Genomic DNA, 26775 nt, shown 5'->3' with positions numbered 1-26775 from the left:
ATGCCTCCTCTCCAATACAACCATTCATGGCAGTCCATGCAGAGCCAGAGGTATGGATACTGACAGTTCCATCGAAATAGATCATCACTGGTCGAATACTTGTCCTTTGATTGTTGCACACAATGTTTAAATCGTATTTGGCTATTGAGATGTACCTGTGTGTTCGTCCTCACGTGTGTTTTATGCTAACAATATTTTGATACATAGTAATGAAAGTACTATGTTTCAGGGAGACGATGGAGCCTCATTCCGTGCTGTCTATGCGGATACAGAAAATATAGTCCTTGCAGTGCAAGAGGAAGGGAGGACATGCGGAAACGAATCGGAGCTACAGCGTGCAGATGTTGAAGGTCGAGTCAAAAAAGTTGCAAAGAAAAAAAAACAAAAAAAGGTTAGTTACAAACAGTTCATAACTTTAAAAAAATGTTTGTGCTGGGGACTATTTTATGTTTTTTCCAGTCAATTCTACTACACTCCATCTTGTGTTTAAACTGAACATCCCTTTTCCAATCTCTCCTCCAGTTACCCGTGGGTGTCAGAACTATACACACACAGACAGTGAAGCGAATGAGAGATGTGGCTTGCCAGACCGTGTACACTATGGAGGAACTATTAATTCAGGCGAGGCGTGTTCAGGCTCGAGATGCTCATGTCCAATGGCCAGAACATGAATTAACTGTGTTTGGAGACTACAGCAAAGTTGCATTGGACCATAGCTACAGTGAGACCGCACCACCACAAGAAGATGTTATTGAATGTATTGAAGATAGCTCTGAAGTAGTTGCAGATCAATTTACACAATCTACACCCGACAAAAATTTGCCACCAAAAAACCTGTCGACATTGTTGTGTTCTCCCATCAATGTTGAAGTAATAGATGTTGAAATGACAGTGAATGAACCAGCCGCAGCATCCATAGACGCATCACAACTTGATATCAGCGATATTACTTTCAAATGTGTTGAAATCTCCACAACGTCAAAGGCCGAAACAACGTTGACGCAGGATGACAGTCTAATGAAAGAGAGCAAATACATTGTATTCGACAGTTGTTTGATGGAAATTATAAGTATGCTGAAATGTGTGCGTTCCATTATAGGGAAAGTATGTGGGAAGCCATTGATTAATGTGACTCGTCATATAAAAGGCAGTAACGTCAAAATAAATGCCGCCTGTAGATTAAATCATAGGTTCTCATGGTCTGCACAACCAATGCTGGGGAAAATGCCAGCAGGCAATCTACTGTGTGCAGCTGCATCACTTTTTAGTGGCTCCAGTTTTAGAAAGTTAGAGGCTTTCTTTCAGTTTGTGGGACTCCATTTAATTTCTAAAGCGCTGTACTACACATACCAACGTGATTATCTGTTTCCGGCCATTAGTGATGCTTGGAAAATTGAACAATTGTCTCTAGCAAGTACATTCGAAGGCAAACGATTCAGGCTAGCCAGCGATGGACAGTGCGACAGCCCTGGATTTTCTGCCAAGTACTGCACCTACCACTTTCAGGACATGGATAGTAAGAAAATTGTGAGTTCGGTGGTCGTGCAGGTAACACAATGTACATCGTCAGTGGCCAAGGAGAAACTAGGTTTTATAAAATCAGTGGAATATCTACAATCGAGGGGAATGCACATCGACCTCATAGCCACGGATAGACACGTTTCAATTGCCAAGACAATGAGAGAGCAGTTCCCAGATATTAAACATCAATTTGACGTATGGCATCTTGCTAAATCAATCAGTAAGAAAATCTCGGCTGCAGGAAAAAAAAAGGTTTTGAAAGTATTTTGCAGTGGTCACATTCTATCACCAACCATCTTTGGTGGAGCTCAAAAACTTGTGAGGGGTCAGTGGAAATATTACTTGAAAAATGGCGGTCACTGATGCACCACTGTACCAACGTTCACCGCTGGACGGCAAATGAACATTTCCACCAATGTGAACATGGCCCTTTGTCCCCAGAGGAGGCACGGAAGAAGAAGTGGTTGATTCCATCTTCACCGACACACAAAGCCATTGAGAAGATTGTTTTTGACAAAACTCTATCAAGAGATTTGAGAGGACTGACAGAATTCTGTCACACAGGAGATTTGGAGGTGTTCCACAATATGTGCCTAAAGTACAGGCCAAAGCGCTTGCATTTTGGCTTTCGGGGCATGAAACATCGCACTCTACTAGCGGTCTTGGCCCATAACAGCAATGTCGGACGTGAACAATCTAGGACTAGGGGTAAAGTAAGGATGCCTCGATACACTAAGGTGTTTTCAAAACGAAGTAAGCAATGGGTGATCAAACCAGTCTATGATGAAATGCAGTTCGACTTTGTGAAAGGCCTTATTGTTGCTGTGTTAGAGAAGCACAGATATGGAATTTTGGACGTTTCTGTGCAGAGCAGGGATCCATTGCCACCGAACATTGCGACTGTGCCATGCCCACCCAATGCACAGCTCATTGTGAAGTACAAATCCCGGTTTAAATAATTGCAATACGATTGTCTTTTTGTAAATAAATGTTATTGTACAGTGTACCTGTAAACCTAACCCCTAACTTCACCATCATGGGTGGCGAACAAGCTGGGTGTCATCTTTGAATTCTCTCTATTCACCTCACATATGTGTATGTATATATTTTTCTCATGTCTCATCTCATGTAAATGTAAATGCTGCGCACTGTTAACGGAGGGGAGGCTTGCGTATTGCAAATAATAAAACAAACAAACAAACAATAAATCTCACTTTTAACTCAACTCCTGTGGTACTTTATACTTTGCCTGACCTTCCGCCAAAAATTAAATGTCTCAATTTGGGCTGCAAAGCTCGCAGACAACGGGGACAAAATTGGGGCACTTAGAACGCACCAGCCAAGCGGGCCGTGGCATTTGGGAGAGAAGCCAGTTCGCATTTGCACATTGAGGCGCACTACATAGACGGATTCTAAACTTCAAGTTCTCATAGATGCCTATACTACGTGATGTTGCAAATAAAGAATGCGAAGGACAGCGCCCAGATGAGGCCCACAAGTCGCACTGGAAGTATAAGGGTCTATTGTTTTTTGACCTTGAGACAGGGACCATGCCGAAAGAACTACATTTGAAGGGAGTGCGCAATAACGTAAGAGACGATAAGGCAGAAAATTCAGAAACTAGACCGAGTTTCAGTTTTAGGTCAGTATACGAAAAATCATTGTTAAGAGCACGGTCCGTTTTACAGACTGCATTACGAAGAGACACAATGGAAATTTCAAATATAATGTAAGTAAATCTTTACACGCTTTTATACCGGAATGAAGATTTAATGAATGGATGCATGAATAAATGAATGAATGAAGAGCTAGGAAAAGCAAGTAAAACTGTTCGTAGTGGGCACATGGGCATGCAGGTCCACTGGTCTCACCGATCTCGCTCCATGGCCCAGCCACTTTTCACTGCACTACGGGACTGTCTCTGTATCCTTCAGCCCCTTCTCCCGGCATTTACCTTGCACTTGCCACCAGCTGGCCCTATTATTTAATTTGTATTCAACTAACCTTGTACAGCCCATCCCCATGCGCGATCAGAAAGACACCTGGCCTAGTAGGATCGTTGTCTGTCTGCCCTTGTTCCCCACCTGCCTCGTCACGCCTAGTAACACTTGAGTATAGGCGCGTTACAAATGCCATATCATATATCATATCATTCCTCACGCATGTAGACTGTCGTTTATTATTGTGTGTTGGCCTCGTTTTATCTCGTTACTTTTCGCATTGATTTTAGAGACGAACATACTCCATTGAACTACCCTTGCAAGCAAATAGTTTCTGATCGGCCGTAATAAATAAAATGAGTAATATTAATGAAGTTCGGCTAGCGAGACTAATTATCATTTTTTTGTTTTCATAACAGGTATTTGATCCCTTACGGCCACTGCCATCTGTCTGAGACACCGGCGGATGGATTCTTCAGCAGACACCTGCAGCTTCGTGTCAACAACTGGAGCACGATCACCATATTATGGGGCGATCGCCAACGGCCCACATGCCCTTATGCTGTACTAGTGGCTAGAAGCAACATATCAACCTTTAGGATGGACTAGTGCCTAGTTGATGGAACAGCCTTGCGGTTCACCGTGCTTCCAAAGTGATTCCTTTTACGAAAATGAACACCCTGTGTACCATAAAGGAACAGCGCGTGACTCAAGATGAAACGGAACAGTTGTTGCGGATACAGATAAAAGAAAATAAATGGCTTCCGGAGTTCATATGTCAATTGCAGAATATTCTCTAAACATTTAATGTCAAATAAATGTACTTTACCAAATGTACCGTGTTGCTGTTTCATTTTAAAGTACAGTTTCATATTCCGAATTGTGGCACGCTGTGTTGTGAGTTGATCTGTGTTGGTTTCCGGGTTCTGTGTGAAGTCGCGTAGAAGACGACTGGGCGCGTTTGCCTACGCAGCACAGTAACGTCACGGGGAGAGGCGGGGAATATGAATGTTTTGATAATGTCAGGCTCAGGGGCGGGGGAATTGATTTAGTGCCGCAAAAGCAGGTCAGCCAGGGCGATCGGGGAAAAGATAGGATTATCAGAAAATGGCAGCTCCCTGGTGCTTGTTTTCGCGTGCGTTTAATGGACGAAAACTCAGGTAAGGTCCATAGGAAAGTTTTCTAAAATCGAGCCACTTAGGCTTAAAAAAACATGGCCGACCCGTTGGGACAATAAAATCTTTTACTAGACCATGCCTTTAAGGAGTTCATTTTATTCCAACTTAACCCATCAGACATAGACAATCCATTAGAGAATATTTTACTGAGGTCTGAAATGTATCCAGGAAGCCCTTAGAAACCGCTGTGACCATTTGAATAATAATGCTTTTGATTGAGTAACAATTCCCATTTCAAGAGAAGTGGCCCTTTTTTGAGCGTCTGTTTACATTTCCGACAGAACTCTGCAAGGATTTGGGGATTTGGTGTTCATTTTAACCCCAGGTCATCTGCAACAATGGACCGCAACATTGTTTGAAAGTCTTTGACAATTCATGTACCAGGGAAAGAACTGGGCATGCTTCTATTCAGCTTGTGGCTGGATATCTTTGCCAATTCAGTAGACAGAGTGATCCTTTTGGAAAACCAGTTCCACAAGGAGGATGAATCTGGAGGTAAACAATATTAAAACTTTCCAGTTGTATTTTCCAATAAAATGTGTTTATAGGAAACGTAAATCCTGCTACGCAACAAGACAGCACCAGCAGAAGTTTATCGTATGTATTGTTGGATGTGCCCCTTTTTTCCGTCCATCGAGATTTCTCGTAGGCAAAGCCTGCCAAGAATGTGATCTCGAACAATATGTTCCTGGTTATCCACCAAGAAAAACTGAACAAGTGGGCTTTTCTAGTGTCCTTCACCACGACAGGAAAAAAAGCATCACTCTCAAATTTAAAGAGTAGGTTTGTTTAGTCTTGCTGTCCAACTCTGATGATCTTCAGTGGAGGAACTACACCATTAAACTCCATCCCTCAGCACAGACAACCTTCGAACGTTTTGCCTTACATTAAAAGAGAGAGTGAATAGAGTTGTGTGATGGATGCATGTGACTGCAGCAGAAAGACAGAGCCTTTGCATGCATGGTGATGTGGATCATATGTCTATATCCATTTTATACACACTTCCTTGACATTTCCAATGCCCCGGCTCAGAAACTATTCACTATAGTCATCACATTTTGGATAACAGAGGAATAGGAATATGCTTTAGCCAATTCCTCAGTCTAAGGGCCCATCCTGATGAAGGGCACTTGTGATAACCATCCATGGTAGTCAATGAATGAAGCCCTTCTTCACAAAATGTTTCTATGCTTATTTAAGAGTTGATGAAAGGGCTGGGCGATGGAAGGCGTTGCCTTGAGAAAGCCTTGGATTGTCTAGAGCAGCTCCTGGGTCTGTTCAGGTAGTGGCAATTCTCTGGATGAGAAATTCTTCCTTGCGTGCAAGGATGATCTTGCAGTAATCTTGAGACTCCTGCATCCTTTGACACTCCATATTATACTTATATAAAATAAAAATTCCCCATTCCATGAATGCTTTGCTGCTCACACTGAGGTATATGCTTTGTATTCCAAGAATCTTGGATATGAAACATGTTACCTATGTCTATTGTCACGTAGAATACAGGCACCAGGCCGTCATCAAACGTTTTATAAACAAACTAAGGTTTATAAGGGATCTGCCACAGATTAGGGAAAATAATTAAAAGAATGTGTTCAATTAAGCTAAGGTTGTCAAGATGGGTATTCTCCAGGATGTGAGAAGCACTTAGGGAAACTGAAAATACAGTGTTCAATTGGAGGGAAAAGAGTGTTCAAATAAAGAGAGCAAGTTCTCCACAGTAAGACTGTGTCCACATTTCTCCTGGAAGGCTAACACATTTTTCCAATATTCTTAGGTTGTCTCTGATTTAACCGAATCAGAAATGTCTGATGGCGAAAAAACACAAAAGTAATTTGAGTGAAAATGACTTTCGGTTTCCTCTCCCCAGGACATTTCTTGTAACGAGCCCCACCATCCTCTTACTTACCTTTTGGCAGCACACGTCGCTGTGTGCCGCCGACTCTGTGATGCCTCTGCGACCCTGGTTCTCTTCACTAGCATTCATGGATACCAGCAATGCAGAGTCCTTTTTATTAAAAACTTTATTTTTGATGGAGCGGGAGACACCCCCACAATCCCCGATGCCATTGTAACGAACAAGGTTGCGGGGGACTCCCCCGCTCACCTTCTTCGCTACAATTCTACAGTGTGGTAGATCTGGTAAAAATGTTCAAATGAGAGCAAATCTACCATTGCTTTTTTTCTCAATTTTTTATACGGATTCCATATTCTTTTAGTCTCAACATTAAGGGTCTTGCACCATTCTTTCTTAATCCTCCAGATGCCTTCTGGTACAGTCGCAGGCTTAAAGAGTCACAATACCTCCCAGTACAGTCTCCACCATAAGAGGTCCCATGGCCGCCTTCTACCTTTGATGAGGGAAAGTCCCCTCATGGCTCTAAGTGATGGGCTGGAGTCTGTTGACGGACCCTGCAAGCTGTGCTGCAATGAAAATGGCCTTCAAATAAGGAACAGAGTTGCGAGGAGAGTGGAGGCCAACGTAAGGTTTTGACAAGGTATTCACTAGGCCTCTTACCACACCCCTATCCCTCAAGGCCCTAGTTTTCTAGCCACCTATTCCTTTCATTTGACATGAGCAGGGGTGAGTTACACCATTTAGTTTGAATATTTCCCTTACTTTCAATAATTATTCACTTCAAATCAGTCTTGATGATGATAGGTTATTTATAACGCGCTTAATACCCATAGGTTTCTAAGCACGGACCCAGGGATCAAACCTGTGTTGCTCCGTGTCATCTTGCTTCCTAGGCGAGCACGTTGCCCCTGAGCTATCCTCCCGAGTCTTTCACTAGAATATTGGCCGCAGGAAGCTCACAATCAAGAACTTTGTGAAATGCAAGTGTCTTTGGAGCATTTACTGAACCATTAGGATACCTCTGACCCTTATATGAGTGAGTAGTATCACAAGTGGTTTGTTTAATGTAATGTGCCTCTACTTTTTGAGGAGACATTTTGGTCCCTAAACTGATAACAGTTTTGCACTCTTACTTTTAGATCCTACACTGAGCAGGGAAAAGGCATACGCTCTTTGGTTAAGGCATTTTAGTCAATTCAGAGACTACAGGAGATTTATAGTTTGCTAGAATTATTATAGTTTTACGCTCCCTGTATCCATTGGTCCTGATGAAGGTGTTTGACATTTTCATGCACGCCAAAACAATCTATAGGTTGACAGACTTGTTGAGTGCCTAGTTAGATAAGTTTAGTTAGATCAAATAAAATAGCTTGCAGAATCACAAGTGTTCATATTCATGGACTTGTTGTTTGATGTGACCCTATGTATCCGCTCCATGAAATAGATCATTATTAAGATTGTTGTATTGATTGTCTGTTTTTCATGAAATGTAATAATTTTCTGATGCACTTTTTTCTTTCTTCTCGTAGTTGTCCTGTTTTCCTGTTTTTTAAACATTTTTTCTTATTAAATTAAAATAAATAATTATTTTCTTATCTCAAATATTGAATCATATTTTAATATAATATATATCGGTTGGGAATTTGTTATATATTTACTGATAAGTAAATGTAACTTAATTGTGCTGAATTTAAGATTAGGAAGGAGAACCTTTTTTGCATTTTCCATTTGGCCCCAGCTCCTGGTCACGTTTTGGGGCTTACCATTTAGTTTAAGACCCGAGCGTGATGCTGCCAGATTCGCCTTGAGGTTTAGCAAGCCAAAGCTCCCAGTGCAGCCTTAAGTCAGATGTCTTGGTGGCCTGTCATTCTAGGGGTTTCTCAGCCTCTCCCCATCCCCCCTCTGGTAGCTCAGCACTACATATAGGATACACCTGTAATATCTCTAATGGTGGAGATGGTGGTGTTGAAATGATTTCCAGGTCCTATGGTGGGCTTTCTGCCTGCAGCGTACCTCCTGCTCTCATAACAGTAACCTCCCTGTTGTTGTTCTCCTAGAAGCCGGGGCTAATATCAGGGTGATGCCTGAGATTCACAGATGGGAGCAGGGTTAGGTTTGAATGCCTGCAAAGGCCTATCGTGTAGTACCCCTTCAGGTCTCTTGCCAGCATCTGTTGTTAGGATTCTGGAGGATGCTAGCATTAAAAAAATGTGTTTACAAATTCTCAATAGTACTACCCTGTAGGTAATAGTCACCCTTGGCACACGTATGTGTTCTGCTGTCCTAAAGAATGTGCTGACTGAACCAGAGAATTAAGGACCCTAAAGGAAAAAGGTAAAAGGGACGCTCAGTAGTACGACACTGAGCGCAGACGTGCAAAGTGGCACTTAGCCACGGAAGTCGCAAAAGGGTCACTAAACTCAGGGATTCTATTTTCAATAAATGAAAAGTATAAAAGTCTGCTCAAAAGTAACATCTTAAGTGCCAGGCTATTATTGAAGTCTATGTAAAAAGGATGAATACACTCATCCTTGGCACTGAAACAGGAGCTCCTGAGATTACAATGGGATTTGCTAGACAAGGCTAAGGAGAACAATGCAGACATGTTCTGGTAGCTGGTGGCCAGAGGTGGTGAGGAGAGTGGAAATGGAAATCTAAATTGCATCCATCCTGAGGTGTGGTTAAGGCACTTGTTGGTCCTATGTTCAATCGAGGTCAACAATCTCAGCAGGGGCACTATCAGGAGAACAAATAGTATCTCAGGAGGGATCAGGCAAGAAGAGATTTTAAAATGCATTTGGCAAATGAAGAGTGGGAAAGCGCCAGGGCCCGACGGGATAGCCCTCATCCTCATCAGATGGTTTCCGGACTGGTGTTTACCCGTGCTAGGTCAACATTTTAATACAGTAGCAAAGTCTGGCAGGGGCTTATCATCATGGAATACAAGTTTAACTGTTCTTATTGTTAAGAAAGGATCATCAAGGGATCCTCAATGTTATCGGCCTATTGCCATGCTAGACGCCTCAAGTAAAATCATCACCAATTGCTTGGCTATAAGATTGGAGGACTGGGCTGAAGTGAATAGCATAGTCCCAGACACCCAGAGAGGTTTCAGGAAAGGCTTTTCAACAATAAACCAGTTTTTTCTGCTTAACAGCATTGGGGAAACATATACGAGGACGTGAGCCAGTCAAGTGTTTGCGGCCTTCCTGGGCCTGTCCAAGGCATTAGATTCTGGTGACCACAGGACACTGTGGGACAAGTTAGCTAGGTTAGGTGTACAGCCAGATCTCTTATTTTTAATCAGGATACTATAAATGGATACGGTAGGGGTGGTCTGTTGCACCTATGGGGAATACACTAAGGACTTTCCAACCAAAAGAGGCATAAAACAGGGCTGCTGCTGGCCCCTTTATTATTTACGCTTTTTATTTCTGACTTCCTCCGGCACAAGGCAAATACCAGGCTTACTCTGCCAGCCCTACGTGGAGCAGAAATAGGCATTCTCCTCTTTGTGGATGATATGGTCCTAATGGACCTGACTTCAGGAAGGCTACAAAAAAGGCTGGGGTTCAGTGAACAACATCTGTCCAACGAAGGCCTGAAATTGAACCCGGATAAGTCAAAGATCATGGTGTTCGGCAAAATGGGCCCAAGATACAGTCGGGTCTAAGAGAACAAAAAACTAGAACAAGTTCACAAATTTAAATATCTGTGCTTGTTTTTTACAAGCAAAGTAGCTGACAACCACAATTAACGAATGCAGTCAAGCATGCAGCACAAGGAACGTAGTATGCGTGCTTACAAAATGGCAGGCCTTAGGCCTCAAACCGGTATTTGTGGCTTGGGAAGTTGTTAGCCCGATTTGAAAGTAGGAGGATTGGAGCAGTGACAGAAATCTCAAGTTTGTCAAAAGGGAAGTAGGTGTAAGTGGTTGCTCAAAGGTAGAGCAAAAGAAATTGAAACACCCAGTACTCAGAGCTCCACTGGTAACCTTCCATCACTGAAATGGTACAGACTGTACTCGGGTGTGGTCCAGAACGTCAATGCACCAGAGGCTAGGTGCATTCTGTTGATGGTTTGGTTAAACGTATTACCCCTCAAGGCCTGTATGCCCTGGTTACATACTAATAGAAAATGCACTTGGGGTCGGATAGCGATGAAGATGGAGTTCACATAACTATCCAGATGGATAGTTACCATCTACGCCCAAATGCAGTTAAGTCTGTTTGGTGAGCGTAAGACATTTTCAAAATCAAAATCAAAATCAAACATAATGTTAAACTGTACAAATCTGTTGGCCCTGAGGCACAAATGGCTAAGGCCGATCTTTACAAGACATCAAATAAGGACATGCACCGACGCTATGTCTGTGATTTTCAACTGTAATGACCCAGCTTTTTTTGCAGGATGTGGTTTAGTTTAGTAATGCAGTTTTAGAGAGTTTTATGATGATTTGAATGTGAATGTTTTTTATGTAAGTTTGTTTTGTGAAGACGCTCTGGACACAGGTAAGTCTTCAAGGTAAGTATTTATTAGGATACAGGAGAGAAATACCCCCTGCAACAACGGAGGACCCCTCTTCTCCAAAAGGTAATTCCAACTGGCAACTATAGAACTTTCAGAACAACATGACACATACAGGTTCGGTGACCTCACCAGAATCTGAGGCGATGGACATTCCATGGCATAGCCTCCTATACAAACAATGTCCCCAGGTAAAGAACATCATAACAGTTTGTTATTTGTGTTAGTGGATTGGATTCCGAATATTGAACTGAATTTACCGGCATTTTACTGCTTTTGGGCACCTAATCACTGCCTTCGCGTTTCCTGTATTCATGGGGTTTCCTGGAACCTTCTGTAAACTGCACATTTGTACATGAGAAGTGGGTGATGGCAATGTCTTGACTGCTTTAGAGGGGTTGCTTTGAATTGTTCCAGAGCAGGGCTACTAAGTTCCCATGTGGTCGGTTGTATAGCACAGGTCATCTTAATACAAAGTCCAACCTAGGATGCTGGTAATAGTGAAAGACCCCTGCTGAGATGTGAACATGGCTTTATGTTTAAGCAATGCTACCTGTCTTTTGGCTACCCAGTAATTGTAGGCAGAAACAAATTCAAAGATTTTACTTTTTGGTGAGTCTTAGGAGTTACGTTGGTTAACCACAATTCTGGCCTTTGGTGGGTCCTCCCTTGGCCTGGTTCAGAGGTCACATCCATCTGCAGTCAGATCATTATTGTACGGTTCGTCGGCACAGAAAATCCCCAGGACAGGGTGACCCACGAGAACTTAGAGTGTGTTGGATACTACAAGGAGCTCTTAGGGTTGCTGCCGCCTTTACACTCCCTGTAACATAGGGTTGAAATTCCTGAGCTGGTTTGAATGTAAGGTGATGGTGGGTGGCCTACTCTGTTTTAGACCAGTGAATCACACTTCTGTCATCATATGGCATATAGGTGATAGGGATCAGTATAGGCCCACATGAAACGTTTTAGGTTTATTAGGGATCTGGTATATATTGGGGAAAAATAATAAACAGTAAGGCTGTTGAATAAACGAAAGTTGTCAAGATGAATATTCTCAAAGGGGTGGGCAGTGCTTCAGAACAACTTAAAAGACAGGGAGGCTCAGGAGTGTCTGTAAAAAGAAAACCGGTTCTCCCAGTTCTTACTAAGTCTGAGTTTCTCGTGGCAAGCAATATCCAGAATGCTTATACTCCTGGATGTAATGGTCCTGTACCCTTCATACATCAGGTACCTACCAGTGCAGTCTAAAGTTTAAGGGGCTGCACGCCATTCTTCATTGTTTCTCGGGGTACCTCCCAGTACAGACTTGGGCTTAAGGAATCCTGCCCCATTCTTCAAGCTGTCACAAGGGGGGAGAGGGGCATTCTCCTGGGTCTCAGCTCCTTACTGGAGCCTGTTGGTGGGCTGTGTAGGTGGTTTCATAGTGGAGATTGCCTTGATTGGGGTTGGCATGTGGAGTTCCAGCAAGCAGTGCTTATAGACTCAATCTACACCTAGCAAAACAGGCAGATTAAGGTTACAATTAGCATTGGGCTGCTTGTTGACTTCAGCAGAAGTGGAAGTTTAACAGTTCCAGCTAGACAGGTCTTTTTACAGTGGAATGAGGTTGGAATGGTTTGCATAAGGTCATTCTCAGTTAGTATTTCCATAGATGGAAGATATCCTCCATCTTTCATCTTTCCTGCTTTGCATCTCGCTGACACCCTTGTGAAGAACCTCCAGCATGGATTCAGCAAAATCATGGAACTCAGGACATACAGCAGCTTGCCTGTGACTGCCTGAGCTTTTGACTGGACCCAGGGCTTCTTTCACATTTCTGGGGACAACCTGTAGTGCTGCAAAGCCATCCCCTTCCTCTTAAGCAGGGTCTTCCAATGATCTATGGCAGAAAGATGTCAGAAATAGGAGATCTGAGTGTTGTGGATAGGCCCATTCCACACCTGCAGCAGGCCTCTGTGCTTTTCCCTCTCCCCTGCTCTCACTGCCAACTGGGCAGAGCCTTTCATTAAACTTTGGCTCACTGGAGTCACACTTGACATTCTTAGCTGAGTTTACAAGCTACACAACCATTTGCATCCAAGGTTCTGCTGCCACCCTACAAAAACATTAAATTAGGGAACTGCTGCAACACCAGGTTAGTTTGGGCATAATGGAAAAGAGAATGGTCCTTTGGTCTGAGGCAGTGTGTTCTGTGTGAGAGGAGTGTGATCTTGCATAGAGCACACGCTGAGTGCTTTCACCCTGTAGGAGACACAGGGTCAAGTTTCTAGTATAAATGGCCAGAGAATCTGGCCCAGCCCTGATCGCTAGGCAATCACTTAAGTGCTAAATCTTAGAAAGCTCAATAAAGACCAGGCGGCGCCTCTGCTTATGTGTACACTGACCTTTACATACTGTTTACATTGTATCCATGAGAGAGAGCAAGAGAGAGTCAGGGAGAAGAGATAGAGCAAGACAAAGCAAAAGAAAGACACAGAGAAAAAGAGAGACAAAGAGAGAGACAGTGAGAGAGAAACACGAGTTTCATAGTGGCAAAATGAAAGGAAAAGGGATGTTGTCTGCAAAGACCAGTGTAACTGTAGGAGTGTGGGGAGGAGATCACATTGTGCCTTGCTATGCCAGGTTATGCCTTGCTAAAACATGTTATGCCTTGTTAGGCTATATTATGCAGTTTTAGACATGTCATGCTATGTCGGTCATGCTTTGCCAGAGCACAAACTATGGGCCCATGATTTGTTGTCAATTGGGCGGGGCCTCCTTTCCGACTACCCACTGACACCGCCAGATATTTCAACTGCAATGCAACTCCACTTTAGATGTGATAGCAACACAACATAGTCAGCCACTAACTTTGCACTAGCAATTGATACAGCAAACCGCACACTGCAACGCGACTGCACCATTACCATGCTGATAAAGGACAGCCTACTATATTATGCAGATTAGCTATGAAATTCTGCATGCAATATTATATTAACGCCGTTTGCATATTATATGTGTGCACCAAATGTCAACCATTTTGCAATCTTGCAACAAATTAGCACCACAGGATTTCTAACAGTGAGCATCACCCCTCCTCCTACCTCCTGAAACCTGACCTGACCACACTAACACATACCACCACACTCCATTGATGGGCCGGGCCACTAGAGGTAGCCTATCGCCATATCTGACACCGCAAGACAGGAATTCACGCAGATCACACATATCACCACATCAAACAGGGACAGAAATTGATGGGAAGAGCCATGAGGTCAACGGGGCCCCTTTTTGTCATTTAGGAGGCGAATCAAAGCCTATGATTGCATGATGTATATGGGAGGGAAGCCTGCAGGACACCAGCTATATTGTCTCTCCATACAGAGGACTGGTTCAGGGGCATATCAGCCTGTACAGTGGAGAGGGGGGCTCCCTCTGTTGACATTTTCACGCACCTGATCTTGTTGAAGCTCAGGCGGAGCACCTGAAGGGCCTTCAGGTTCAAGAGCCCCCTGGGCACGGAATGCAGGTGGTTATTGTCCAGCAGCAGCTCAGCCAGTGACTTGTACAGGCCCAGAAAGGAGGTAGCGTGGATGCCGTCGTCCCGCAGGTGGTTATGCGACAGGTGCAGGAACTCCAGACCTGGCTTCATGTGGGCAAAGACGTAGCCGGGGATGCGCTCGATCTGGTTGTGGTGCAAGGTGAGCTGCCGCAGGCCTCTGGGCAGGAAAGAGGGGACATGCACAAGCCGGTTGTAGGACAGATCCAGAGACTCCAGCTTCCTAAAAAAGACAGATCAAAGAACAATCTCGTATTGCAATATGGCAAGAAAAACTATTTTACAGTATGCATATGTTGCACCAACCTCAGGTTAGGGCCTCAGGTTAGGATTGGATTAGAGTTAGAGTCAAATCTATATTACATTTGGGACTGGGGTTTGCCCAGTTTTAGATTTTAGATAAGGGCTCTGTTAGGGTTTTGGTTGGGTTTAAATAGTAGTGGCTACGGTTAAATCACACAATGTAATGAAGCCTTTTGTCCCAGTGGCTTTTCACTATGAATATAATCCCCAATTGGTCAGCCTTACGTTATATACATTTCATGAGGGTCCCCAATTTCTCAATGACAAATAAGTAACTCTAGATTCCACCCTTGCTACAACCTGGAAATCTCCTCAGTGGTTTGCCCTACACTCTGAGAAACCTGCTGCGCGCTACGTGGAGCCGCTCAATGTGCCTCAACTCTTGATCCTCATGGGCAAAGCTACAAGTTATTCACAACTGAAAGACAAAGCCAAGACCACCTACATCATTTAGCTAGTGACCACTCGCCAGCATTCTTTCAGGTTGTTGGACCCTATGGGAATGGGGAACAACATACTACCGGCGCCTGCCTTTCCGGCTGCCGGGGTTGTAATACCCCGGTGTTACCGGCAAGCCAGGTGTGGGTAACTGTTTACGGGTCCGGCGGCTACCTGCCGGTTTTACCATCACGGTTCCCGCCAGACACGTAATGAGGCCCAATATTATGGATTAGTAATAAGAGAAAATGTGTGTCCGTCTGTTTTGTATTGTTTCTCTATTGTGCTCAGATGCACCAGTAATTTCATTTTGGCGTCCAGGAAACCCATAACACCAAAGAGGACCCGGATTGATTTCATTTGGGATGTATCCGATATGCAAACTACGAAAACTACCATTAAGACCCCATCCATCACAGGGTATGCGCAAAGTTACCTTAGGTTGCTAGGAATTACCAATGAAACCCCCCTTTTAATCATTACTATTGTACATTTTTTTCACTTCTGTCATCAAAGCCATAGCGTAATAAACTTGGTGTACTCACTACTTTTACAATCCTCTTTGACAATAACACATTGATAGCAATACAACATGAGTTAGTACATATATCACATACACAGTAAGAATCTGCATGACGCCACAAGAAAAGCACTGACATTTCTGCAGTCTGTCGTCCTTCACATTAGTAGGGTTCTGATGTGTGTTGAGAGGGAAAACTCAATGGGATTCGCTTTGACGTTAAAGGAGAGAATGAGCGCTTATGTTGAGGCCAAGGACTGCACTCCAAGGCATTCATGAAAAATCCCCACCCACAAAACTTCAGGTGAGGTGCTTTACCCTTCCCTCAGCAACTAAATGAGAGGTCGTTTACTGTTTGCAGCATTGTTATTTCAGCTGAGTGCACAATTGACCCAGGTTCCCTTTGTGCAAACCCTGGCTTACTGCTATTAATCCTGGATCCATCACTCTGTTTACCCAAGAATAAGTTCACATTTTATGCGAAGTGCTGGGATTTGAAATTTAGCTTTTAACGCAGAGAGAAAAAGTTAATGTAAGTGCTAGATCTTTTTTTGTAGCGTTTCATACATATGTATGCGGCTTCCTGTGAAATCCTGCATGTCAATGATCCAGAACGTTCCATAGGTCCCGTCACTTACCAGTTACCACCTAATGAGAACCTACGCAGGAACCAGGTCCCACAGCATCTGCGGGTCCAGGAGGACACCCGGAGAAGGAAGGAGGAATCTGAGAGGGGAGCCACACGCACAATAAACGCAAGCACAACCAGTGAACACCTCGGAAAATCAACACAGCATCTTAATCTTGCAACAAAATGTTAACACTTTAGGCCTCATCACGAATTGGGCGGTAATGCCAGCGCTATTAGCCCTACCCCCAAACCCCCCGGCGCGATTTGCGCTGGATCACGGGTTTGCCTGAACGGTTAGTGCCCATTACCCATTGGGCCCATTCGGGAATTCCTCATTCCCCATTGGGCCCAATGGGGAAAATGTGCGCTATTACCAGCGGATTTCCCGCCGGCGGTAATAGCTCTGAAAATCGCCAAATTTGCCTTGGATTTCCCCCCCAGCTCTTAGCTGGGGGGAAATCCGCCAAGGCCATGTTCTGGCAGACCATTAAATGCGGCGGTAATAGCGCTACCACCGCATTTAAGGGTTACCACCAGACTTGTGATGGGGCCCAAATTATTACTGAGTTTCAACGCAAACTCCTCCATGGACAAAGTGAACGAGCGGATAACGAGGAGAATTTGGGGAAAGCAAATTTGCACCAACATGTAAAACAAAGCAATATCACATCCACATTACTGACTCTCGTTATTGTTTATGTGTATCCTTGAAGTTTTGTCTGATGTATTTGGGGAATTTAGTATTTGGATAAAACATCTTTACATACTATAAAACACTAATATGGTCACATGCGCAAAAGCACATGATCATGACCACTGTTACATTTTTTTTACCCAGCCTCTTTAAAATGTATCTTTGTGGAATGCCACACCCCTATGGTGGTCATTCCGTAGAGACCTAAAAACGTTGCTCTTCAAGCAAGACTCTCCTGAAAGTCTCTCAAACTCATTTAGCTCAGAGTCAACGTCGATACCAACTTGCAGAATTGAGCTAATGTTTGTAGCCTTCACAACAAATTAAAATCTGGAAAATGAATGTAATGTAATAGCATGTAACGTATGTCTGGGACGATCACTGTAATTTACACACCTTGTGCATTACCTTGTAAGATGAACTACATGTATGTTACCAAATTCTTAAGTTCAAGCGCCTAGATACCTCTGGGTTATGCGCGCTTTCTAAATGTTTGAATAAAAATAAAATAAATAAATAATAAATGACGGATGGTTTGCACGCATTTATGTTTGAACCAGAGAGCACTGATGAAGAAATGGAGGACCAAGTAAACACCTAGCAACACTGAAGATGAATTTCACAAAGCAAGCAGTATGGACGATGTGTCCACTTGGTGGAAATGCCAGCGGAGTGAACTGATGCCCACATTACCGGACAACAGCAGTTGCCAGGAGATATCCACTTGTAGGGCCCAACTCTCCCAATAAGATTCCCCCAGCACAGTGCAGGTCTTACGAGTTCCATTCTTCGTATGCTGATGGCATTGATGCATGAAGAAAGGGGCACTGTTTGCATACGAGTAACCCACCAATGATTATAGCATTGCACTATTTTTTTTTATTTTTATTTATTTGTACTTGGTTTACAAAAAACCTTTACAAAAAAAAAATATACATCCTTAAATACCGCAATATATCAGATAGAATCCAAACATAGAAGACAATTAATAATCGAACCAAAGAATGGAAAGAAAAGAACAGCAAAATACACATCTCAAATACATTATTAAAAGCTCACTGTCAACATGTTAAAACCCAAATACATACAAATAAATAATAAATACATAAATTAAAACACTATTAAAAACATTTACAAACACTTTTGTACTTTCATCAGCCCAAGTGGCTGTATTCTTTCACACAGGAGCATGTTTGATAGTAATAGCCCATACCCTCATACATGTGTGGCACTTGGCACCCTTCCATCCATCCATCCTGGCACATAATATGAATATATCTGACTTTAATATGTCTATGTGTCAATGTTTATTCATCTCACATTTTTGGTGGGTATTCCCAAGGTTTTGATTGTGAGATTCAAATCTGGACAGTGTACATTGAAATAGTGGCACACACACACATGTAAAATCATTCATTTTCAAAGAATCTCTTTCAGTAGTGCTGAATGTGGATATTTTAGTAAAACGCTGCCATGTAATGTGGCTTTTTATTGCACTTGGTTCATGTAAAATGGTCAAGCGTTGTGGCTGCATACTGAACTAAGTCATCGAAGGGGCATCTTTTGATGAAAAAACAGCCCCAAGTGAGCATGTTGGCCCTACACATTGTTCATTGTCCTGTTGCCCCAGATCGCACTCCCAAGCTGATCACTCCTTGGGGTATGCAATGCTGGGGGGCAGCATAGGAAAGGATATATGGCCTGCAAAATTAAAATGTCTCATAGCTACTACTTTACAGAATTTGCTACAAGCTTCATCCATTGTATATAGCTCCTTGATCACATGAGCAATGCATGACCTCACAACACACGATACTGTCTTGAGATACATAGAGCATATACTGGTGGATTCACAGCAGACTTGGAACCAAAGTGCATCGAGTGATCTCTGCATGTGCCGTAGGCTTCATCCGCGAAGAATTGCCAAGTTTTCCTGGACATTATGTGAGATTTCAGAGAACTGAAGATATTGAAAGAGCATGGGCAATATAGCAATATTTTTCTAAAGTTTATGAATGAAACACCTTAAAAATAAAATAAGTATGAAAGTGACAATTATCATCAATAGAAACATGGCTATTAAAGATGTTATAGTTGCTCCTGTAACGTCTTATTATTATTCAAGACCTCTTTTGTGTCTTTTAAAAATCACACCTAAAGATAAAACATGTAGAAGTATGCAGTGGCAAAGGGAGGAGCTAATCTGGGGCATATGTGTGAATTTGGTGTGCCCTGAGGCATAACGTCTGATATTATTAGGGCAGCTTCACTGGCTCACCATTGAAAACTGGATTCTTTTTAAATCCATGTGTATTGTCCACGGTGCCTTTTATGGCCTGGGGGCAGAGTACTTCCAGGAGAAATTCTTGCATGGTGTGCCTACTTGCTCTCCGCTCCCAGTCGGCTCTTCTTATAGTTGTCCCCCGCAGACGATTGCGCACGGTTGGGCGTGCTTTCTCTGTGGTGGCCGCTAAAGTCTGGAACGCCCTTCCTCTTGTTTTACGGGGGACAGCTGATCACCTTACATACCGCCGGTCACTGAAAATCTTTTTATTCTAGAGTACTTTGACATATTACTCCCCTTGCACGCGATCATCGCCATGATGCCTATGGGTGCACTCAATAAATTCAGTTAACATAACATAACATTATTTGTAACTATCATCAACACAGGGCATTGATATACAACATTGTCCCCCAATGTCTCAAAAAACGTTTCACACACTAGCACAATGTTGCGCAATTCTGTGGACTGTTCTTCCACCTAATCGGCCAATTAAACCCAGTATGTATGTGTGATCATTTGGTGGCTGTTTAGATTATCAACAATCCTGCCTCAGCAGAGAAATACAGCAATTTCTATTGGGTGCCAACAAACTTTGCAAGCTGCTTTTGCACTCAGTAGCGATTCTGCACCCGCAAATTCCCACATCTCTGGGAATTCTCAAAGAGCATGGCTGTGCACAGCAGCATGTCGGAGATGTTCTTGAAACTGGCAAAGAGTTCAGGCACTGCTAAAGCTGTGTCTCTAGCAAGGTAGCCTGCAAACTGAGTGGCTGGCCTCACCATGAGGGGGCCAGATATGGTCCAGGGTGGAGAATGGGGGGATGTGGGGCGATGCAAGGCCCGTTCAAAAGACAGAGTTGTGACTTCCTTTAATAGAAAATATAAGCAGGTCTGCCATTTGAGGGTTGCGGCTGCACTATATGTACGTACTGAAAGACCAGTTAGACCAGTTAGAGCAGCAGAACTGTGGAACTCCCTACCACAAACACTCAGATCTGGCCAACTGTTTATCAAATTCAGAACAAACACAATCAAATGGCTTATAGAGAAAGATATGCAACCTACACACACTCCTACTGCACTAACACTGCCTTTACTTGTATGTATTATACTTTGATATAGATATGCTAATATGTAAATGTTTGTTAATAATGACATGTTGTATTCACAAGCATTCCCCTACTGCTGTATATACTGCTTTGACCCTCATCCTGTAACTCCGAGGAAACTGCTCTTACCTTTTGCACTGTAACATCTGTAACTAAGCTGCACGTACTCTTTTCACCTGCGCCCTGATACCTTTGGGTCCGGCGCACACAATAAATAAATAAACAAACAAACAAACAAACAGACCTCATATTTAAAATTAGAAATCTTGAAAATAACATGGAAATATCATGGTAAGCAAAGATATTAAATATGCAGAGTTTTTGAGGCTGTGTGGTCAGAGCATTGTGGGCCGCCGATTGTAATGGCGATTATCCTTACAGTACCTGCTTAAAATGTCACAATTATGAAATACAGAAATAGCTGGACCTCAACAACAAGGCACTTTAATCGTTTTGAAAGCAGATGTAAAATCGTCCACATGCTAACTGTTCATTGGCCGTTTAGTACGCTGATGTCTGCGATGGCAGAAGAAATATTACATTAAACAAAGAGCAGACCCTCCAGTGAGTTTTCCAATTTATACTATTATGTATCTGGGGCCTGTGGTTTTGTCTGGCGTTGTTGGGGCAGCCTGCAAATCCTTTGCTTGAAGTGGATGTGGCTTTTCTTTAAAAAAAAAAGAGTTCAACTACAATGAGTATCAGCTCGGACTGTTACTATTACTTTTTCCACATAACAGCAAAACAACTGTTTGCCTTAGGCTATGTCTTTTATTTGGCTAAGTATTGCATTTGCATTTGAGAAGTGACAAAGATCTCCCACCTCGGTGTGAGACAAGCCTTCATAGACAGCACTGTGCACCTTCTTGCATCATCTTCGCTTGATGTGGTCATCTAATCTTTTTCAAGACATTGCCCATTTTGTTCAATTTTATTATCAAGGGTATATCGCCTTCTGAGACATTCTACAACCAACCTGCCCACAGTCCTAAACATCTTTACACATGGTGTGCCTAGCAGAGCCATCCCAGGCAGTTTCTTTCTGCCATGTCTAGCAGCTCCAAGGTCAGAAGGGCACTATGGTGTTCCAGAAACCAGACAGCTCTCCCCCTTCTGCCCTCCCAACTCCCCAGGCCACCCAACAAACACACCTCTCACCTTTACCTGCCCCAACCTTCCCTGCACTCCTTCACTCTCACTCTTACATCCTCCTCCCCCTCACCTTCACTCTCACTTCCCATTCCTAAGTGCAGCTCGGGACGCCTTGGAAAACACATCGCCATCGATAGCCCCTCCAACAGTCAAATACGCACCATTGCAACACAAACACCTTTCTTTTTAGTTTTTTTTTTGTTCACCAGTTCTGGAGGTACTGCAACACCAGGTCGATGCGCGGAGTGGACAGAGCAAGCTCCCACTCCATATCCACGATCCAACAATCAATTTAATGTATAGTCCCCAGATAGAGGACATATCAGATATTAAACTGATAAGACCAGATACTTTAAACTGATAAGACCAGATACTACACTTGATCTTAGCCAAAAGGCTGAGAAGCGATATCCGCACACCTTTCTAAACACAGAGGCCACATCCACCACAGGATAACGTCTCATCAGTCCTCACCACTTCTCCCATCTCGATCCCATCCCGCTCCGCTCCCTTATACCATCCTGCCCTTCCCTTCAACTCCCAACCCAGTCCACTCACTATTTTCCTCCCCTGTAAGCCCTCCCAAAACTACCCCTCCTCAACCAACCCTACCCTTCACTGAACCTCAGCTATCCCCCTATCCACCTCCCCCACATCACCTCTCCAGCTTATCCTACACTCCCATTCCCTACACAAGCTTCCCTAGGATACCCTCCCCCCGTCAGATAGACCGACGCCCCCCACCCCATAAGAACTTGTCCTACACAAGCACTCTTCCTGCTCAAACCTAAACCTCCCCAGGATCCCCTTCTCCTACCATCGACCACCATTCCTCCTCCACCATACACACCCTTTTCCACCTCGACCCCCTCACCCAGGACTGCACCTAGAAGTTTGCATCCCCAGCATTCAATCTCTCCCCCTCTACTCCCAACCCTCCCAACTCTACCAGACCAACCCACCCTCACCCAGCCTAACTTCGCTCTTGCATCCTCACCAATGCCAGATCTGTCGCCAAAAACACACACATCATTTTTGACTTCATCTCCTCTGAAATCCCAGACATCCTCTTTATCACTGAAATCTAGTTCTCTCTGACGACTTCACACTAGTTGCACACTAGGCTTTCCCCTCTGGCTTCTGGCTGATTGTGCAAAGCAGATCCAGCAGGGAGTAAGCCATCCTCCCCAAACGACACCTCACAGTCTTACACCCTGGGAAACAACCCTGCAACGCTGACTGTGAATCATTGCTAGTAAAATTCCAACTCACGCCCTCCATCACCCACAGCTTCCTACTCCTTTACAGACCGCCAGGCTACAATAGAAACTCTGCAGACTCCCCTAGTGACTCTCTAACAGCCATCCTGATATAGCACCCCTCCCTCACCATGCTAGGGGACTTCAACCTCTGGGTTGATGTCCTTTCTAACCCTATGACCGATCCACTCATTGACAACATGGAAGCCCTCCACATGACCTAACTGATATCACCCCCCACTCACATAGCAGGCTGATCACCCTGCCATCTTCTCTCTAATGTCCACCACCCCCATAACTCTCCCACACCCTCTCTTCACCAGCCCCATCCCTTCCTCTCATGTCCCTCTTTGGAACAAGGTCATCATAAATCCTGACTTGGCCGACACCCTGCCAAACCTTACTCTCCAAGGAGGACCGCCTTCTATCAACCTTTTTGATCAACTGCTCTCTACTGCCCTCATCCCTCTCATCCGACCAGATCTGCTTATCACAGACTAGGGCCTACTCCTAAATCGTTCAATCCCTCTCTCAAATCCCTCAAAACCCTTAAGCACCACCTGAAGCACACACGGCGGGCCAACCCTGTGCCCCAGAATAGAGCATTTTATGCCAGACAGATCAGGGCCTACAGGACAGAAATTTGCAAAGCTAAAAGATCTATTGGCTAATCGGTTTCTATGGAATAGCCAACTTCTTTAATCGTAGCAGGGAACTGCTCAAGATAATTGCAGAATTCTAAGCTATCGAAAGACACCACACCATCAGCACCAAATTAGCATCCTTCCCCCCCCTCGTTTCCTCCATCCCCTGACTCTTCCCCCTCAACCCACACTCCCCGTTCTCTCTTCCTTCTCTGCCATTTTCCCACCCTGAATTCCTAAAACTACTTTCCAGTAGTCGCCCCCCCACCACGGATCTCCTGCAGACCTCTGTCCCCCCTCAGTCCTAAAGAACATTCTATCTTCAACCTGTGCTGACATCAGGCATCTTCCCTGCACCCTTCAAAACTTCTGATGTCAAACCACGACTTAAAAAGCCCACTCTCGACCCCCTCCTTCCCTCCTTCTACAACCCAATTTCAAACACCCTTTCACTGCCAAACTCTTAGACCACACAGCATACAACCAGCTCTGCCTCTTCACAGAATCCATTTACCTACTCGACCCTGCCCAGTCCGGATTCAGACTCCTCTGAGGAACGGAAACCTCATTTGTCTCCATCTGGGATGACATGAAAGAACGGCAGATTCAGAAGGTTGTGCTGCACTTATCCTCCTTGAACTTTCGGCTACCTTTGACACTATCGACCAGTCCATCCGCACGGACAGACTCCACTCTCGAAGAATCAGGGATTCCACTCTAAGATGGATCTCCCCTTTCCTCGCCAACCAATCACAAATCACGCTCCTCCCACCCTTCTACTCACCCCCCAGTCCTGTCTCCAAAGGGGTACCAAAGTGGGCCTCCCTGTCTCCCCCTCTCTTCAACCTCTACCTAAGCCCCCTCCCTGCACTCATCCACTCACATGACCTAACCTGCTACAATTACGCTGATGACACTCAGATCAATTTTAAGATTCCCAAAATCCTGGCCTCCTCCCATCCTGATCTTGCCTCCTGCCTCTCAGAAATCGACCACTGGATGATGGCTAACCACCTCCTCCTCAACCCTGGTGAAACCAAAATACTGATACTGTGGAAAAGCTTTACTTTTTGCCCAACCCACCCTCTGGCCCATAGCACCCAGCTCGGTAAAGAACCTGGGGTGCACCCTGGACTCTGATGTAACACTCTCACCACATCAACACTGTATCCAGATCATGTCATTTTCCCCTCTGCATCCTCAGACGAATCTTCCCTTATCCCTCCTACTCTCACAGAGTCTCAGCAATCTTGGCTATCATCCTCTCATGCCTAGGCCACACCAATTCCCTCTACCTGGGTGTCCCTGCCTATCAGCTCAGAAAGCTACAATGGATCTACAACTCTGCAGCTAGGCTCCTCCTTGCCCTCCCACCCAGATGCCATTGTCAGTTTTTGAAGTCCAAAAGTAAAGTCTGTCCTCAGTCTAAAACTAAACTATGCTGACCCTACTACTAAGACAAAACAACCAAACGCCAGGAGAATGACTCCCTTCTACTGGGGCGGCTTTCCCAGTCTTACTCATTGGGAACCTAACTGAAATCCAGGAGAATTACTCCTTTCTCCTGGATTAGCTTTCTCAGATCAGTTCCTTTTTTAATAACAAATCTGCAGATAGTTCTTAGCTTCTTTTGCACAAGTGTGTTCAGTTCATAAGGGTATTTTCCCAGTCCTCAAGTTGTGCCTTCCCCTGGTGTCAAAAGATTCCTTTGATCAAAGTTCCTTGTCTTTGATTCTCTTAGTCTTTCTTAGATGTAGATAAAGGTCTCTCTTTCTCTGGTTATCTCTCACTCTTTTGATCACTCACTTTCTTGCTAAGGTAATGATGGCAACCCCAGTATTGGTTCTCACTCTCTTGGGTATTGGCTGGTCCTCTCACTGGGATGAGAATTATGCCTGCAGTAATTATTTTCACACTCTTTGTTACTGACACAAATGATTAGCCCAGTAGTTATTCTCACATTGCTTGTTACTGGGATGGGTATGATTATCCCAGTAGTTCTTATTACTCACCTTGTTACTGGGGCGAGTATGATTTTCCCAGTAGTTATTCTCACTCTCCTTGTTACTGGGACAAGTAGGATTACTTGAATAATTATATTCAGTTTTAGTACTGTGCAGACTTTGGTAATACCAACTGTTATCACGCCTCTCTTCCTGGGTATCCCGCTCTCCTCATTACCTTTCTTGTATAGGGGCCGCATCACTGGGTTGGCGTTCTCCTTCCATGCTTCTCTCACGCTTGTCAGGATAGCCTCTGCCTGTCTCCATTGCTTTCCTGGATATGCCTTGGTGTTTTTCTCATTTTGTGGTATCGGCTCTGAGAGGGGTTCCATGGTTCATAATGATTCTCGTCCTCTGCTCTGCTCCCTCTTTGGGTGCGCTTTGGCGTGCTTTCCACCAAGTGGTTTCGGCATGGAGTGAGGTCTCCTCTCTACCCTGTTCTCGGCCACCACTTCTCACTGGTGTATCCCTTCTGGGACCGAACTCCGCCTCACAGTCTCTCAATAGGCTTTTTAGGGAACAGTGCTTGTCGGGTAGCTGTTCCTCCCTAAGTCTTGCTTGTTTGGATCTCAGCCTTCTTTCCAGCTCACCAGCAGCCCTCCTGAAGCGGGTTTGAAACTCTCGGGTCTCACTCGCTGTCAAGCTATCTCCTCCCACATTTATGATGCTGTTCTAGGGCTTCACCAGCATCTTTTGGGAGTCCTTTCTCAGTGTCTGAGTCATACTCTCTATGCCCCCCTCGGGTTTCTTCATTTCAGTACAAAAGAGGCACTTGTTCTCTATAGTTCCATGGATCTTCTTTGGCACAGTACTCAACAGGTACTTGTTTTGTTCCGAAAAACCACAATAACAAATATAGCTAGGTTTCTCTTGTTCTCTCCCAACAGAATAGACATGGTTGGGTTGGAAATGGAATTCCTCATTGGAATGGGAGTCCATATCCCCATGGAGGAGTCTCTCCCGGTGAGGTCCCACTTTCCTCAATCCCTAGGGATGGTATTGCGAAGTGGGCTCACTTCCCTAGCCTCACATGGAAAAGCTCCCCACGGGGAGATGTGACTGAATCCCTTGATTCGTCACACTGGACAAATACTCATTTAAAGTTTGTTAAAAACCCGGCATGATTATTCATGAGAGAGTAATCTAATTTGACCAAAGAGTTAGTCCAAGA

General features: G+C 44.2%; 1 protein-coding gene and 1 pseudogene across 3 annotated transcripts in view; both read right to left on the bottom strand.

Annotated features, from left to right (window-relative positions):
* Window positions 1-26775, bottom strand: part of LOC138567295 (extracellular matrix protein 2-like) — a 510028-nt gene that overhangs the window by 200791 nt on the left and 282462 nt on the right. For all 3 annotated transcript variants that reach the window (XM_069645351.1, XM_069645350.1, XM_069645352.1), the window contains one exon: window positions 14462-14788. In XM_069645351.1, coding sequence (XP_069501452.1) covers window positions 14462-14788 — 327 coding nt within the window. The remainder of the gene's footprint in view (window positions 1-14461; window positions 14789-26775) is intronic.
* On the bottom strand, window positions 21894-22107 carry LOC138568213 (U2 spliceosomal RNA; annotated as a pseudogene).

The sequence above is a fragment of the Ambystoma mexicanum genome, chromosome 2p (assembly GCF_040938575.1).
Source record: "Ambystoma mexicanum isolate Mex_15411 chromosome 2p, UKY_AmexF1_1, whole genome shotgun sequence".
Classification (NCBI taxonomy): domain Eukaryota; kingdom Metazoa; phylum Chordata; class Amphibia; order Caudata; family Ambystomatidae; genus Ambystoma; species Ambystoma mexicanum.
Note: the sequence above shows the minus strand (reverse complement) of the source record. Positions and strands in the feature narration are given on the sequence as shown.